General features: G+C 47.0%; 1 protein-coding gene across 3 annotated transcripts in view; it reads left to right on the top strand.

Annotated features, from left to right (window-relative positions):
* STXBP2 (syntaxin binding protein 2) overlaps positions 1–17,581 on the top strand; it is a 36,657-nt gene extending 19,076 nt beyond the window's left edge. For all 3 annotated transcript variants that reach the window (XM_081899444.1, XM_081899446.1, XM_081899445.1), the window contains 18 exons: positions 1,942–1,991; positions 3,272–3,353; positions 3,742–3,818; positions 4,147–4,225; positions 4,887–4,990; positions 6,424–6,572; positions 7,073–7,157; positions 9,796–9,926; positions 10,062–10,169; positions 10,754–10,811; positions 11,149–11,214; positions 11,932–12,012; positions 12,232–12,370; positions 12,652–12,758; positions 13,314–13,409; positions 14,828–14,913; positions 15,813–15,970; positions 16,724–17,581. In XM_081899444.1, the coding sequence (XP_081755570.1) occupies positions 1,942–1,991; positions 3,272–3,353; positions 3,742–3,818; positions 4,147–4,225; positions 4,887–4,990; positions 6,424–6,572; positions 7,073–7,157; positions 9,796–9,926; positions 10,062–10,169; positions 10,754–10,811; positions 11,149–11,214; positions 11,932–12,012; positions 12,232–12,370; positions 12,652–12,758; positions 13,314–13,409; positions 14,828–14,913; positions 15,813–15,970; positions 16,724–16,803 (1,736 nt within the window). In that variant the 3' untranslated portion in view covers positions 16,804–17,581. The remainder of the gene's footprint in view (positions 1–1,941; positions 1,992–3,271; positions 3,354–3,741; positions 3,819–4,146; positions 4,226–4,886; positions 4,991–6,423; positions 6,573–7,072; positions 7,158–9,795; positions 9,927–10,061; positions 10,170–10,753; positions 10,812–11,148; positions 11,215–11,931; positions 12,013–12,231; positions 12,371–12,651; positions 12,759–13,313; positions 13,410–14,827; positions 14,914–15,812; positions 15,971–16,723) is intronic.

The following is a 17,581-nucleotide window of genomic DNA, read 5'->3' as shown; positions in this document are numbered from 1 at the left end:
CAGTTTATAAGAGATCAGAGTAAGTTTAGATAATGGAACTGTTTGCTCTTGTCCCCCCTCCCCCCCATGCCATGGATGAACTAGTGTGTTGCAAGGAGGGAGATATGGTGTGGGATAAGGTCAGTTGAACTGGAGTACTGAATATCAATTTACTGCAGAAGAAGCATTTTATGTTTTCTGTCATTTTGTGCAGGCTACCTCCCCACTGAGGACATCCCTTCCTTATGCCTTATGACTGTAACCCGTGTTCGTCAGCAGCATTCATCACATAGCTGATCCTAGAAAACTTTGACCCGTTTTTGTTTTTAGCTTGTCTGGCTCAGAGAGTTGACCCCATTTTATCTCGGTGATCATCACATGCTCTTAGGCTGGCAGTGACCCTTTACCAAAAGAGTGGGTCTGCCCCTCACTTTGTCTGACTGGCTATTGCCTAGGTCAGGGGTGGATAATGAGTGGCCTTCCAGGCAGAGTTGGGCTCCGGCTTGCATCAGCCCCAGCCAGCATAGCTAGAGTAGTCCAACAGTATCTAGATGGGACACAGTTTCCCCATCCATGGTCTACAGCAGTGAGAACAAACTTTGGCCTGTAGGTCTGCCAGTCCCCTCCATCTCTCCATTTGGCCTTGGAGACTGTGATCCACCTCCACCCACCCAGGTTTGTTTGTTCACACATCACCAGAGCAGTGTAGGTTCCAGGCAGAGGTAATCAACCACCACACTGTGCCCGTAATGTATGAATCAGCCCTTAGTGAAAAAACTACCTATATCTGGTGAGCAGTGCTGGAGCACAACAAAGATGTATTGACATTGCAGTTCTGGGCATTGTTGGCTCTCCACCTGCCAGTCCTCTGTAGAGAGCAGTCAGGCTCATGATTTGTTATCTTTATTGCCAGTAAACTATCTGTAGTGAGACTTGCTTCTCTCCCACCGATGACCGCAAAGTATAACTTTTGAAGAAGTGCGAATACCTGCAGTTCTTGGTTCGGCATCAAGGCTCTTGGTAGTTGTTGTTTTTTTTAAGTTACCAACTGAACACTTAATGAGGGAGAATGCAGAGTGTGTTCCAATTAGAGAGAAGCGCCTGTTTAATTTCCTGATGACTGATGCGCCTGACTTCTGTCCCATTCATAAAGTGGAAATGTCGTGTTAGGGGACTCATCCAATCAACTTAAAACATTTCAGACCCAGCTTTTGAATAAAATGTTTTCAAAGTACGGTGCGTACTTAAAACAGTGATAAAACAGCAATTAAGCAGTATTTTCTAATGGCAGCAAACTCTTCCAAAGCACCTGGTGTCTAAATGATGTTAAATATGACACAAGCTGAGCTGATAAGGGGGGAAATCACCATACTTGAAGCACCAGCACTGAAAAGGTCCAGCCCCTGGTAGATGCCGCCCCATTCCCCTGGTTCACCTGACATATCCATATGGGAGTAGGCCATTTTCTTAAATACCCTGGTCTCAGACATCTGAAATGAGGAAGGCAGTTGCTCTGTGGGAAGAGCATATGCTCTGCATGCAAAAGATCCCAGGTTCAGTCCACAGGTTGAGCTGAGAAAAAGACCTGTCTTGAGAGCTTTTCCCAGCTAGTATATGTAGATAGCTAGATGGAGCCATGGTCTGATACTATTCAGGGCAGACGCCTATGTTCCTACTCACTCCACATCTTTCCCTTGCACCTCCGAAACCTGGAAGTTAACTGCTCCACCAGGTTAGGGGTACAGTCCTCCTACTGCCTTCAAAACTGCTGCTCAGAGGGCTCCCCCACAGGGCATGTGGGCAGTAAAGTTAGACTCTGCTTATTGAATGTCACAGAAGATGTCTACACTGGGGCGGTCAGAGGCATTGCTTATCACTCTCCAGCCCAGGAGTCAGCCAGTTATTCTAATTGCATCTAGTAGTTGTCTCAGTGCTAATTCAGAGCTTTCCTTCACCTTTCAGAGATCTTGAACGATGTCATCCGCAGCATGAAGAAGGAAGGAGAATGGAAGGTAAAAATGGTTGCTGCAGCTCAGAGCACTTTATGTGTGGGGTGAGCTACACAAAGTCTGACTACAGGGTTCATGTTGCCTACAGATCAGTGATCTCTCAGCCTACTAATAAAAATTACCTGCATTTCTACTGGGCACTGCAAAGTTGCTTAATTCAGTCAGACCATTGCTGTCCACACTTAATCTGCAATGTAGCAAGTGTGTCGTTATTATTTGGGCCACTGTTCACTGTGTCTTCTGTGGCAATTACCATTCCTAGAACTCCCCATAACTTTTGCTGTCATAAGAGGGTGCATTACCAGGTCAGCCATGAAATTACTGGCTGTCAACAGACCAAAGAGGTTATTGGAATAAGCTTTGCTCCACTGGTTCTCCAAGGGCTTGTCGTGACTTCTGTAGAGTTGACTTCTAATTCTTTTCTAATTTCTTCCTCCAGAAAGGGAAAGTATTGGATCTCTCAGTTGCCCCTGTAGACTGCAAATATGACTGAGAGAAAGAAAGAGATCCCTTTTGGCTGTGTCTGATTATGTGTTTCAGCAGCTGAAAATCTTGTAAGGGTTAGAAAGCAGACCTGGGAGTTTCCCCCTCCCCACACCACAAACATCAGGAAGCTGGTTTGTGAGACTCAGTACATCCTGAATTGATATGTTTTGTAGAGCTTTCTTTGGTACAAGTGAAAAGGTCTTTAGCACCTAGAACAGAGATGGGGAACCCATGCATTCCATATATTATTGGACCCCAACTCCCATCATCCCCAGCCATGCTGGCTGCAATTAATGGGATCTTGAGTCCAACCCCTTTTGGAGAGCTACTAGTTCCCCATCTCTACCCTAGAAAACCATCTGATGCTCCCATAATCCTGAATGTAAGAGCTGGTGGGGATTCTGCGTAAGGTTAATTCACTAAATTGTCCTCTTTGGAATGCTTTAGCCAGCAGACCTTTTTACAAGCAAAATCTATCTCCAGTAGTCCACAGTAGATACTCCCAACTCCATCCCAGAATATGTAAGAATTGAAAGTTTTCCATGCTCATTTCTAGAAAGAAAGCAGAGTCTTAATAGCTTAGAATGGACAGGATAGGTGGGTTGATAATTCTAGAGCACAGGAAGAAATGGGATGGAGCAAGCATGAACTTGTTGATTCTGCCATGCTGCCTTTTTAGTGGTGTGATTATTATTTTGATTTTTTTTAAATTCTCTTTTCTCAGTTAAAAATGGCTTCCTTGTGGACCACCAGATTTGTGTTCACTCCCATTGTTCTTCCCCTCCTTGTCCCTGCAGGTACTTGTTATGGATCATCCGAGCACCCGCATTCTCTCATCTTGTTTTAAGATGTCAGACCTTTTGGCTGAAGGAATCACAAGTGAGTACTTGAGCAAGAGCCTTGTATGTTCTGTTTTAATCCTGTTTTAATCAGAGGCTTATACTACTTTGAGAAATGCCCCTATCCTCTCTCTGGCACTGACACCTCCCTTCCATTCCAATGAATTATATGTGTATCAGTTGAAAGTAAGGTGGATCTGCAAGTTGCTGCATAGTATAATCCTGGAACAAAATAGAAACCTGCCCCTCTAGGCACCTTCATGCTTTTAGTCAAGTCAGTGAATCTGGTGTCGTCGTTCCCTCCCTCCCTCCCTCCCTCCCTCCCTCCCTCCCTCCCTTTCTTTCTTTCTTTCTTTCTTTCTTTCTTTCTTTCTTTCTTTCTTTCCCTTCCAAAATTCAGACATCTCAAATACATTTCCTCTCTCCAGTTATTGAAGACATTAACAAGCGCAGAGAGCCCCTCCCCAGCCTGGAAGCAATCTACTTGATCAGCCCCATTGAGACGGTAGGTCCTTAATCTCCGCATACTTGGGCAGACACTGAATTGGTGAGATCCTCCAGATGCCACTTGATAGAGGCCCTTAGGAAGGGAGAAAGTTGGTGGGAAGAACTGTGGGCAAGTGGGGCAGGTGTCATTGGCTGCCTGCTGCTGTTTCCTGAAGCCCTATTATCCCCATAGGCCAGGAAATCTGCTCTTCCCATAAATCTCTCCAATTTAAGTATTCCTGGTATGGCTGGAGTATCCCTCTTTGTGAAACCAAGGTGAGGGAATCTAGCGGTGGAAGCTCAAATGCAGATATAGCTGTTGCTAACAATCCATTTTCCTTCTGCAGTCTGTGCATGCTCTGATAAACGACTTCAAATCCACTCCTACCTTCACCTATAAGGCTGCCCACGTCTTCTTCACTGACAGTAAGTTCAGGGCCTGCTCCTAATCCAACAGGAAGGCAGGTCAAGGCTTGTTCTGGGAAGGGAGAGAGATGAGCAGATGGTGGGATAGAGGAACACTCCATAATCCTACTGAGAGATTTGGCTTCGGTCCCGTGGCATTTCCAGTCATCGAGGGCATTCCTGGCCTACCTGAAGGCCTTCCTGCCACAAATTCCACTTGTACCTGTCGGTTTTGGACTGTGCTCCGAAGCACATACTGTTACTTGACATATTATCAACAGGGTTCAATGTGTCTTGGCCCCAGTGAGCATGTGCATTTTAGAAAACTCCAAAAGTATGTCCCTGAGCCTCCCATGTCACATGGCTTGGAGAGTAGTTGATGCTTCTGCTTGAAGAGGAGAAGTCTCTGTCCTTCTCAGTGCCCTATTTGTGAGCTTCTTGGAACTTCCCATGAGTTTTCTTGTCATCATTGGGGAGAAGTAAAGGAAGACGCTGACCAGCACTGCTCAGGGTGGCCTCCAGTTCTGGGCCCACATGTCACACTGCAACCTTTTGTTTTCCCACCTTGGTAGCCGTCGGAGTGGGGTGAGGGGCTATTACCTAAGGAAACTTGCTGTGCAGTTAGTTTGGTGAGGGGAATGGGGAAGATCAGCATAATTCCTGCCTCCTCCTTGACTTTCAGCCTGCCCCGAGAACCTCTTCAATGAGCTCAGCAAGTCGCGAATCACCAAAGCCATCAAAACACTGAAGGAAATAAATGTTGCTTTCCTTCCCTATGAATCACAGGTGAGGAGACGGATGAGCAGAGGGTGGACTAGAATTGCTTGCAAATGGAGGGACAGCGGCTCTGTCATTGTAACGTTTTGCATGAGGGATGTTGCCATTGTTAAGAACACGTGGCACCACGTGCAGGAATTCTTGTGTGGGAGCTTTCTGCAGTGGCTGTACAAAATTTGAGGTGGCAGCCTTGCAGTTGAGATTTCTCGAGGTGTGTGATGTATATCCCACAGACCTCCCTCAGGAGTTTATACTTTGGCCACATCTTGGTAGCTGGGAAGGAACAATCCAGCTGGGTAAATCAGACTTACCAAACCTGGTGTGCTGCAGTTGTCCTTGGACTATAGTTCCCATCATCCCTGACCATTGCCCATGCTAGCGGGGACTGAAGGGAGTTGGATTCCAACCACATGTGGAGGGCACCAGGTTGGGGAAGGATGGAAGAAGCCATATCTGCTTAAAGTTGAGGACCGCTTGTAGCTTTGATTCCTCCATGTGGCTGGATGCATGCTTGTGCCTGCTCCGATAATGGAAGCTTAGCTGCTAAGTAATTGCAGAAGAAGTATCAGACTGTCACTTAAGCAACTATTTCAGCTAGTAGAGACTAGCAAGAGAATTTATATTTCAATTATTCTGCCAAACTATTGAGAACAGCATCTTGCCTAATAATGCTGATGTTCCCTTCTGCTGCTTCTCATAGTTTATTCTCAGTATTGGGGTGCAGGACTAGATTTGAGTGGATGGGTGGGTTAACAGGCAACTCGTATAAACTTTTCTATATTTTTTTAAACTATAGCTATTTTATTAAAAGGTTAACTAGAAGTTAAAAGTTTACAAAGAAAGGGGAACTGAGGTTTAGCAATTACTCCTCGGCTTTCATCAAATCATCTTGCATCTGCTTATAGAGCTTAATATGCTCTCATCACCTCAAGCAAGTTGCCAGATGAGTCTGTCTTGTGCTAGATAGTCCCTGTACAAGGTGATGAATGAGAGCCCCAAAGAGCTTGAGGGAAGGATGCCAATTGGAGGCCTGTATAGGTCCAGGACCTATTACAGCACTTCAGAGAACCAAGAACCCAGCAGCTTTTAATGACCTTAAAGTGTTGCACGTTCAGAGTTCACAAATAACCATTAGCTCTTGCCCCAGTGATGATCGTGTGATGTCCTGGATTATGAGATTATGATGAGATGGATTTTAAGATACAGGTTGCCCTGTCATGTTTGCACCTGTTGACATACAGTGTAGGAGGTGATGTTTTCAAACACAGTAATCCAGGGAGAGGCTGTTTTCAGAAAAATATTTATTGGGAAATGGTGACTTCTGTGATTTTTCTGGCAGATTGTTGTGAAAGACCATTGCTGGAGCCCGGTGTAGGTTCCCGGTGGCTTCCTAACAGACCACTAGTGTATTATTCCCTTTCTCCCATTTTTTCTCTTTCTAGGTGTACACCCTGGACAGCCCGCAGAGCTTTCACCATCTCTTTAGCCCTTACTGCAGGGAGGATAAGAACAATCACTTAGAAAGGATGGCAGAGCAAATTGCCACGTTATGCGATACCCTCAAGGAGTATCCTTCGATTCGCTACAGGAAGTCAGTACCACTGCATACTGAGGAGTGGGAGGGAGGGGATGGGGAACTTGCAATACCAGGAGGATGTGGACAGAAGCATAGCAGGCCATAATGCTTTGCAGAGAAGTTGGTGGGGGGTCTTATATTAGGAGTTACAGTGAGAGATAACCCAACTATTCATTACACCAGCTTTTCCTGGCATCCTATTCTCCTGAGGTTTTGGAGTACACTCCCATCAGCACAGTACTCCAAAACATCAGAAGAGCACCAGGTTGGGGAAAGCTGCGTTATGGCGTGAGGAAGTGTCCTGCTACTTATTGTTGGAATGGTAAAGAATCCTTGGCCACCTGCTCCGGATGAGGGTTCACTGCCAGGTGTCTGTTCTACAACAGAAAGAGGGGGTGAGAACCAGGTGCTTATCTGTTGATGAAATAACTGGCTCAAGACCTCGCCTTGTTGCCATATCCAGTGCAGGAAGCAGTGCTCCTCAATAGCCTTACCCTCTTGATGTTTTGTTGTAGCGGCTCTGAAGAATGCTGCCTGTTGGCCCATGCAGTGTTGGCAAAACTGAATGCCTTTAAAGCGGACAACCCCACTATGGGAGAGGTGAGTGATCCCAGCGTTTTTGCCACAGCCTGTGGAGCTAGAGCAAGAGGCTGAGGCTGTGGGAGGTCAGCTGCTCTGATACAATTTCAGAAAACCCTGCAGCATTTCACTAGAAGAGCATGAGTATGATGACTTGAGGAGAGATCTGGGGAAACTCCCTTGAAGTGCTGGAGAATGCAGAAGTGACCTTCCTCCATGCAGAGATGAAAAACAACCTGGGGCAGGGTGGCTGATGGCTGGCTTTCAGCTTTGTGACTAATTCATGGGTGGACAATTGGATGTGAAGCCTGACCACTTTACTGCCTTCCTCTCCTCCAAGCCCTGCCCTTGATGGCTAGCATGTTCCATTTAACTGGATGCCGGGTGTCTTGCCAAACACCCACAAGATGTGCTCTTTGCAAAGGCTGCCTGTGAGAGTTTAAACATGTACTAAGAACCAAAGTAGATGGGCAAAAAGTTCCCCATCATTTTATTTCCGTTTGTTATTAAAACTAAAACACAGCAGGGGGGGCTGTGAATTTTATCGCAATAGGGGCTGTGTGTGTACAAGTGCATGGGCGTTTTAGCCCCTTCCCCACAGGCCGTCTTTCTACACTGTTCTCCACAACCTTCTTTTTTCTCATGAGTGAAAAACCACTAAGGAGGCATGTGTATGACAATCCAAAAAAATGGTCTACAGGGAAAGGGTTAAAGCACACACAGTTGCACAGGTGTATACACAAAGTGCTGCTCTGATCAGGCCTCCTGCTGCCGTATTTCATTTCAAAAAAAGGTGAACGAAGCAAAATACCTAGAGAGATGGTTCACATGTTTCCCTCCCTCATCATTTAGTTTGGCACTGAAATGTTCCATTTTATGGAACCTCACTGTTCGAAGGCTAAGATGTCCTGTGCAAGATGACTTCCAGACAGGGCATTTCCCTCTGGCTTTGAGTCCCATTTCTTTCTGGTGTTGCTGCAGTAGTTCTAGGCCAGGGTGCCCTCTAGATCAGGGTTTCCCAAACTTGGGTCTCCAGCTGTTTTTGGACTACAATTCCCATCATCCCTGACCACTGGTCCTGCTAGCTAGGGATGTAGCTAGGGATGGAGTTGTAGTCCAAAAACAGCTAGAGACCCAAGTTTGGGAAACCCTGCTCTAGATGATGTTGGACTAAAATTCCCATCATCCCTGGTGGTTGGGCTGTGCTGGCTGAGGCTGATGGGAATTAGAGACCAGAACACCATGTTGGCTCTCTTGCAATGATATTCGAATTCCCATTTATAAAGAAAGGGGGCAGACCAGGACTGGTCTTGCTTGCTGGAAATAGTTGTTTTCCACAAGTATGTCAGGAAATGTTATGTTAGCAGGAATTAGGGCTAACTTCTTCATGTTCTGGGGATTTCAAAATTGTGTGCATAAGAGGGAAAGGGACTTTTGGCTCACTTCCAGCTGATGTCACAGGAATTATCCATTATGTTCCCATGACATTGATGGAGCCACCACCTCCAGCCCAAAGGATGTGCTACTGCAGTGCTAGTTGCAGGGAACAATTTGCTTTGAAGCAGCTTTGCCCTCAAACAATAATTATCTCACTGGGCAGGGAACAAGAGGTACTGCCCACGATCAGCAATAGTTCTACCGTTTTGGGAAGACTGAGGGTAGCCTTGACAGTGGCTTCTGAAGGAGGTGTGACCACAGCAAAGGTACTGCAAGTGCCTTTAACCCAGGGGGTGCCTTTCAGGTGTTATTGGACTGCCAACTCTTATCAGGTCCAGCCAGTGGGCAGCGTTGTTGGGACCTACAGTCCAACAACACCTGGGGAGCACAACGTGGGCTACCCTTGCTCTGTGTTATCTTCCTTGTTTGCAGTGTTTCTTGATTCATCTGAAAAGAGCATCTATAGGACACTGCTGTGTGTTTGTGTGGCCACCTCCTGGCATAGGAATGTACTGCACAAATGTGTAAAGGCACATTCCTGTGCTCATTCTGACTAGGCTTGAACATTGCTGGGAAATGAGACTTAGTGCTGGGATTTGAAAGCCTGGCTTGGGCTGCAATTTTGGATAGTTTGTTTTTAGCCCCCAAGCTGCTGTTGCCGCTGCATTCATAGAGATATTTTTTCCTGTCGTCAAGGCAGCCTAAATGTTTTGGAATGCAGTGTCTCCTTTTTTAACTTGCAAATTTGGCCTCATCCAAGCTGACTTCTAGTAGATATCTGTGAAAGGATTTATAGGCAGTCCCTGTTGTCCAAGCAAACCCTAAATAACTTTTGTAAAAGAGCACCAGAGGCAGAATTTCTACCCCAGATAACAGGTAGGTCTGTGGCTCACAGTGACGGCTTCTTTCCTTTACAGCGTGCACAGCCTGACATGTTTTGAGTCATCTCTGCACTAATGGGATTGTGCACTGCCAATTGGGAAGGGATTTGGTACATTTTAATAATTGCATCTCTGCCCATGCCCTCTGCCCTGAGCTTGCTGGAGAGGTTGCACGCAACTGGTAGCTAGTGCAGCAGGCAGGTTTATGGGGGGTGGGGTGGAGGGAGGAGGCGCAAGGCCCAGGGAACTGGAACACACAGCCTTTCCTTCTGGGCTGCTTGGTGCTGGCCTCAAATGGCAGCTAATCTCTTTCCTCCCCTTCCCTCTTCCACTCTTCTCAGGGTCCTGACAAATCTCGCTCTCAGCTTTTGATTGTAGACCGCAGCTGTGACCTTGTATCTCCGCTTCTCCATGAGCTCACCTTGCAGGCCATGGCCTATGACCTGCTCACCATTGAGAACGATACATATAGGTGAGGTCCGGTGGTGGTGGCAAGAACACAAAGGTAGAAATCCCTGGAGGGGGAGAATGCCTCTTTGCTCAGGTAGCAGCCATGTGTGTCTTACCAAAGCCTTTTCCCCCTCTTGCCTTTCCTCAACCCTGCCAGGTATGAATCCACAGGCATCAGCGACTCACGAGAAAAAGTGGTACTGCTGGATGAGGACGATGACCTGTGGGTGGATCTACGCCATATGCACATTGCCGACGTCTCCAAGTGAGAACTTGTTTGTGTTTGCGCACAGACACACATACGCGCTCTGCTTCCTGGTTGCTGGAAGTAACCCATCCCAGATGTGTCTGAATCAATTATTTTGATAGCTGTTGCCTCACCTCCCAGGTCCACTTGGGTTACAACTTATGTCTACAGCCAGACTGAATCAGGTGGTAATAGCAAATACAGTCTTCCTACACTGGCACTGCTGCTGACCCTGATATTAACATCCCTTCTGCTGTGGGGAGCTCTGACTTTTGCAGCCTGCATGGAGCACTGCTGTTTATTGCAGAGGCTGAGAGTCAGATCTCTGCGAGTTGTTAGGAACAAAGGTAGCTGCCTTATACTGAATCAGATCATTGGGTCCCTCTAGCTCTGTTGTCTACACTGATTGGCAGCAGCTCCCCAGGGTTTCACGTGGCGGTCTGCCCCAGTCCTGTCATGTTGGGGGTTGACCTTGGGACCTTCTGCATGTGAAGCAGATGCCCTACCCCTGAGCTATGGCCCTTCTGCTTGCCCTCTGTTCGGCTGTAGCTCTTCAGAGAGCCCATTCCAGAGCAGGCCATGAATGTGACTTTCTTCCACAGGAAAGTGACTGAGCTCCTGCGGACCTTCTGTGAGAGCAAGAGACTCACCACAGACAAGGTGAGGCTGCTAGGCTGATGCCTATGTGTTACTCTTCTAGCCGTTCTTCCCCTGGGGAGTTCAGAGAGGCTTCCTGGCAGTGTCCCATCCAGCAGCTTACCAAGGCTGGAGATGCTTAGCTGAAACTCCCCACCACTTGAAGTTTCCATGTTCACTTTCATGGAGATCTCAAGTGTTGCTGGCTGGAAGCTCCAGAGTACGTGGGGTTTGGTAAGAGTTGAATGAGTTGGGATCCCCCAGCCTGCAGATTTTCTTAGTGTAGGGAAAGTTGTTTTTGGTCCATATCTCTGGTGCCATCTGATCTTGGCATTGCTGGTCTCTCCATTTCCCTTTCTAGGCCAACATTAAAGACCTGTCTCAGATCCTGAAGAAGATGCCCCAGTACCAGAAAGAACTGCATAAGGTAACAGATGCAAGGCACCAGGACTGTCATTTTGCTTTGAATAGTCTATTCTCACCACCACCACCACCTTTCCACTCTCAGAGCTCCTGCCTCTCATGGAAGTAACAAACATAAAAAAAACCACCAGAAACCATTCAGCATCAGTTAGCAGGAATTAAAATACCAGAAGTATTTCAGTACATTTCCAAATTGTTTTTAATTGCTTCTACCTGGCTTTGGAAGGCTAGGAGAGAGCAGGGCCAACATGGAGCAGGGCCTCCCCAAAAGACCAAAGCATGGCAGCCTCACATGGAAGGCGACAGTCCTTAAGAATACCTAAGATGCTTGCTTGAGGCTTCAGAGTTCAAAATCAGCACCTTGGGACTTACAGATATGCTGCTTGTTCTTTTAGAAGAGCAGTGTTTTTATATTTATTGGTTTGTTTATTGTTCTTACTGGTCACTTTTTAAAACAAAAAGTGGACTCAAAGTGACTTACAGTATAATGCAAACATTAAAACAAACATGAAACTAAATAGAACCTAAAAGCTAGAAGCCTTTGCTTACATAAGAGGTGCTCTGTTGCATCCCATCTAGTAAAGGAGGCCCCAGAGATTGCTGCTTGCCCATTGAGGTTTCACTGTGAGGCAAGTAGAAGGGATGGTCAAAGACTGGTTGGCTGAGGAAGTAATCATTGTCCTACCCCTCCCCCCCATTCCCCACCTCCTTCACCCTGCAGTATTCCACACATCTGCACCTGGCAGAGGACTGCATGAATTCCTTCAAGGGCACAGTGGAGAGGTTGTGCGGCGTGGAGCAGGTGAGCATGTTAAAGAGTTTGGAGCAATGTAGGAGGGGCTGGATAGCCTTACCTCCCCTCCAACTTCGCTCACTCAGAGCTCAGGCCATGGACAGACGCATAGAGCAATGGACAATCTCCCCTTGCTTTCTTGAGTAATGTTGTCCTGTGATCTTGGGAGGTGGCTCCATGAGAGCAGCCAAGCAGAAGGGGATTGATGGATATCTTCCCTGTCTCCAGGACTTAGCCACAGGTACAGACGTTGATGGAGAGAAAATCAAAAACCCTATGAAGACCATTGTGCCGATTGTCCTGGACACCAACGTGGCCGCATTGGATAAGATCCGCATCATCCTGCTCTGCATCCTCCTCCAGAACGGTACTCCCTTATCCACTTCTTCTCCTCCCTTGCGTCGTCCGCAGAGACCTAGGGCTTTCCTCCCAATACATGGTTTGAGTTTTGCCACTGTTGCCTTGAGAAAAACTGAAGCATGGGTTCATGGAACTATTGTTGGGGCTCTTTCTCAGCATCCAGCAGCACAAGTGGGTGGGTACATATATCTTATGTACAGCTGCTTGGGGCAGGTGCTGGCGTGACCCTGAGGGCCACGTCTAGCATCCTGGAGTTCTGTTTTTCTGAGCCACATTCTCTCTGCATAGGCATCAACGAGGAGAACCTCACCAAGCTCATCCAGCATGCCAACATACAGCAGGACAGGGACATCCTCTACAACATGCACTGCCTGGGGGCCGCCATCATGCCAGAGGTATCTCAGTCCCATTCTTTGTTGCAATCTCTGTGCAGGTGGCTTGCGGCTGGACCAGCTTCCCCCAACCTGGTGCCCTTACAGGAGGGCTTGCCAATGTGGTGCCTTCTAGAAGTTGCTGGACTCCAGATTCCATCGGTGCCAGCCCATCTGGATGATGGGAGTGGTAGTCGGCAACATCTGGAAAGCACCAGTTGAAGGCTGGCCTAAGCTGTTATGGCTGGGTCAGGTTGTGCTTCTGCTGTTGCCGGTGTTCTTTGAGAGTCAAGGCAATTCTTGGTCTTTCAGGAAGTAACTTCTGGGTTTCCTGATAAGGCGGCTCTCCTGAGGGAGGGAAGCCCTTCCATCTGTCTGTCTGTCTGTCTGTCTGTCCATCTATCTCATTCTGCTTTGTTGTTTTTCTCTTTTGCCTCTTTGCCTGTCTCTTTGGCCAAACCAGCTGGAGCCTGTTTGGTAAGCAGTTGCTCATTCCTGAATCTCTTTCCACTCCCCTCCTCCAGTGCAGCTGACTTTCAACTTTAATTTATTTTGTTTCACTGATTCCTCACCTCACAGGACATTGGTGCACACATGAAACCTATAAGGAAAGTGCGACTGGAGCCTACCTACCAGCTCTCCCGGTGGATTCCTTTTCTTAAGGATGTCATGGAGGTACACAGACAAGGGTCAGGGTGGGGAAGGTCGCAAATGCTACAGGAAAGAAGAGGGTTTCTTTATGCCACCTGCCTCAGAAGTCCTGGGGGACTTCACTGCAGAGAGCATCTCCCTTTGGAGGCAGAGCAGTTGTATAAGAGAGGCCCCTTCGGAGGTGAGGCTATCAAGATGTAGAACACAGGGCAAAAAATCAAGCCCAGCCCAGCATGGATACCCTTCAACATTTCAAACAGTTTCATGCTCCCAGTTGGGCACTACAGTGCACATCCAGGAACATGGAGTGTACCCTGGGAAAGGCAGGTATCTGTTCCTTTCTTTTCCCCTTCTGTCTCCTCAGACTGGGAGCCAATTATGCAGATGGCTTGCATATCCTGTTTGGTCCCTCTAGAGCATCAAAAGAGCTGCCCATTTGGTGGGGTTCACTTGATTCCCCCCACAAAAGAGTATTACAAACTGAAAGCATTCTAAGGCAGGGCCTATGGTGCAGTCTCTCCATATTAGTCACCTGGACCTGTTTTGCCCTTCCTTGTGACTACCATGAGTAACACGTTTACAGTGTGCTAGGTCCTTGCCGTCTCCCATTCCTTCCCCACTTCTGGTCTGAGAATGTGTCCAGCCTAAGATTTTGTCTTGTTTTGGGGGCTCCTGTATGTGTTTGTCCTGTGACCAACTTTTGCTGCGGTCACTCTGAATCATGCAGGCCATGGGGTGCGGGTGGGCGTGGCTTGCATTCCTTTGCTTGGGCCAGGCTGCCCTTGGCTGACAAGGTTGCTATTACCCTGACGATTCATCTTGCTACTGCCCATTGATCCAGCTTCAATCTGATAGTTAAATCCAATCAAAGGAGCCTTTCGCCTGCTCTCACCCCAGCCAACTCCACGTAGCTCTGTGAGCTGGGCTGCACAAAACATTAAGCTCCCACCATAAAAAGTCAACAAAGGATTAATCTGAAAGTCCTCATTATGAAGCATTCCCGGGTTGTTGTATAGCCCAGGCCCATGTGCCTCTGAGCTGCTGGAGTGGTTTGGTTGTGAGTAATGCTTAGAGGGATGGGGGAAAGGATTCTGATAGTATTTCTGCCACAGAGGGATTTTGGAGTAGCAAATGAGTTGGGCAAATAAGTGGTGATAGTTCAGCATGCCTTATGTTATCTGCCCTGTGCCACTTTCTGTGGTGTTATGCCACATCTTCTGTAATGTTGACCAACGTTCTGGTAACTGCCTGATGGAAATCAACCCTTGTTGTTTTCCTCAGGGGTGCTGAATAATTCACCTTTATTCTTTGGCCTGTTAACAAGCCAACCCCCACCCCAAATAAATAGTCAAGTTGAACAGTGGAATGAGCCCTGCAGCTTCTTATTTCCAGCAGAACGAGAAGAAAGAAAGATCTTTTCTTCTTTGTTCATGTTTTCACAGGATGTCATCGAGGACAAGCTGGACAAGAAGTTGTGGCCTTATGTGTCTTGCCCAGCCCCGGGCCCCTCTTCACAAGCTGCTGTGAGGTGAGGAAAAGTGGAAGTATTTTGTGATGCCTCCTTTCTCTATCCCACCCACTTCCCAGGTCTCCACAAACACACGGTTCCAGGGCTTGCATCTACATTCCAAAAGTTTATTTCAAGTCCCCCCCCCCTTTATATGGGAACAAAAGGCCATAAATAAATCTTAAACCAAGTGAGAAATGAACCAAGGAAAAGCCTTTTAAAAAGTGTGTGTATGTTTATCTTCCTGAGGCTTATTGGTGGACAAGATCTCTTCCTGTATAAGGCACAACATGAGAATTCTACAGCTGCAGAGTATGCAGTAGGGATTATTCTTCTCCAGGCAAAGGCAAAGAAGGGGGTGATGGTGCCTAAATTTGTTTGGAGGGGCTGCGGGGAGGAGTAAGAGAGAGGGATAATCCCTATACACGAGTGTTTGTGCAGCAGGATTGGGTGGTGGTTGCAAGATGAAAGAGATCGAACAGGCACTATTTTGTGGTGTCAAACCTCATAGCGCTGGAGTGAGTCACATCAAACCTCGTAGTTCTATGATGCCCAAGTATGATACACGACCTAATACACCATGAAAGAACAAGAGAACTGCATCTGAAGCTTCTAGTGCTGCTTTTCTCCAAATAAAACTCCTTGTGTGTTATGTTTCCCTGTCCTACTGTGTTTGATTCATTTTGTTTTATTTTTTGTAGAAGCCCTTTTTTAGATTTCCTTTTCTCATTCTTAACTCTAACTCACATAGCAATATGTTGCTTGTTCCCTGGGCTGAGACTGTTCAGGATCCATCCTTTCCGGGAGCAGCAGGCCCAGCACAGAGACAAAAACTCTGCTTTGCTAACTGGCATGTACTTAACTTGACAGTCTTCTTGCAGCTGGTGCCCTATGCCCACATAACATCTTTTTCCCCTCAGTGCTCGCTTTGGTCATTGGCACAAGACCAAGACAGCCACCGAGTACCGGACAGGACCCCGCCTCATCCTGTTTGTACTGGGGGGAGTTACCATGTCGGAAATGCGCTGTGCCTATGAAGTCACTGATGCCACAGATGGAAAGTGGGAGGTGCTAATTGGTAAGTGTGCTGGTGAGGGGCGTGTCCAGGGCACAGGTCACTCTTTAGGCTGGAAACCATCCATAGGCAAGTAAATGATTCAGGAATTTTCCTGGTGTTCCTTGCAACATATATTGGAACACACAGACCAGAAAGCAAATTCAGATGGGTTTTCTGGTACTTGACAACGCGCTCTTCTAGCAATGGGGGCTTCGGGGTTAAAAGTAGTATACATACTGTATAAACATCATCATTATGATTATCATTATTAATGCAATGGGGAGATGTAATGCTTCTACAAATGAATTATTTCTGGCTTAAGATAAAGTTCTTCGCTAGAGAGGGGAGAGGGGTTGCCCTGGCAGGTGTGGCTGCTTCTGGCAGCAGCTTTTTGATGCCAACCTGTATATTGCCAACTTTCACTACATGGATTTGTTGAGCATCACTCATGTATCCTGAAGCTCTTTGGGTAAAATCTTCTCCCGACTGTGTTGGCCTGGACCTGGAAAGGTTGTTTGCTACATTCTTCTTCAAACCATGGCTGGAGAAACCAGTTGTAGATTGAGATATAGAGGAGCAGCGGCAGCATTCCTGTCCAGAAGTCCGTCATATGGGAGCTAGCAAGTAATGATGAGCTAGTTGCTGACAGAGCACAGCAGCTTCTTAACATGTGGGCCTGTTTGCTCAGTGTGATCTGCAGAATCATATCACACACGTGATCTGTGATGGACTCCCCTAAGGTTGCCCTGCCAACTTTTCTTCTCTGCTACACAGGCTCATCCCACATCCTGACTCCCAAGCAGTTCCTGGAAGAAGTGCGCAATCTGACTGAGCAAGCTCCACTGAAGTCCTAAGAACATCCCACGCCCCTAAGAGACTGTCTGACAGCAGTTCTGTTTATCTGCCCAGATAAACCTTTATTCTCAAAGAGATGCCTTTTCACGCACATACCTGTCTTTGCTTCTGTCCTTTTAAGACCTGCCCCTCCTTCAGCCAGCTATCATGAACGAGCATGACATTGGAGGACCTGGTCTAGTGTCCAAGCTGAAGACAAGGGTCCAGCCACCTGTTACGTGAATCCTTTATTTAACACTGTGATGAGGTTTCTGGTTGCACTTTATTTTCTGTTCCCCTGTTCCCCCCAACCACTGCCCAGCCTTCCCCAAAAGGAGGGGAAGTGTAAACTGTATATCTGATGGATAAGCATCAGTGCAGTTGTTTACTCCCTCAAGGGGGATTTCTAGAAAATGAGCTGCTTTGATGTCTACACACATGTCCTTGTCTAGACTCCAGCTTGGTTCTCATTCTTCTTCTTCTTCTTTTTTGGGGGGGGGGAGGGCAAAGGTAAATTGCTCACTGAAAGAACTTATTTTTGATTGTTGTTGGTTTGAGGAAAAGTTTGAATGGATTCAAGACCATTCACCCCCCCAATCCTATGTACCATGTTCCAGGATGCCCAGTGTTGCAGGCCTACTGGTTGTGCTGACGCTTAGTATAAGACGGGGGATACTACTATTTTTAAAAGACCAGGGGAGATGAATGTATGGGAGGTGCTGTGTACTACTTGCATTGTGAGACTTGTCTAGCTCTGCTGAAGAATCCCAGTGTATATAAATAAATGTGAAAATTAAA

Source organism: Podarcis melisellensis (assembly GCF_964234715.1).
Source record: "Podarcis melisellensis genome assembly, chromosome: 2".
NCBI lineage: Eukaryota > Metazoa > Chordata > Lepidosauria > Squamata > Lacertidae > Podarcis > Podarcis melisellensis.
The sequence above is the reverse complement of the archived record's forward strand: the minus strand, read 5'-3'. Positions and strand labels throughout refer to the sequence as shown.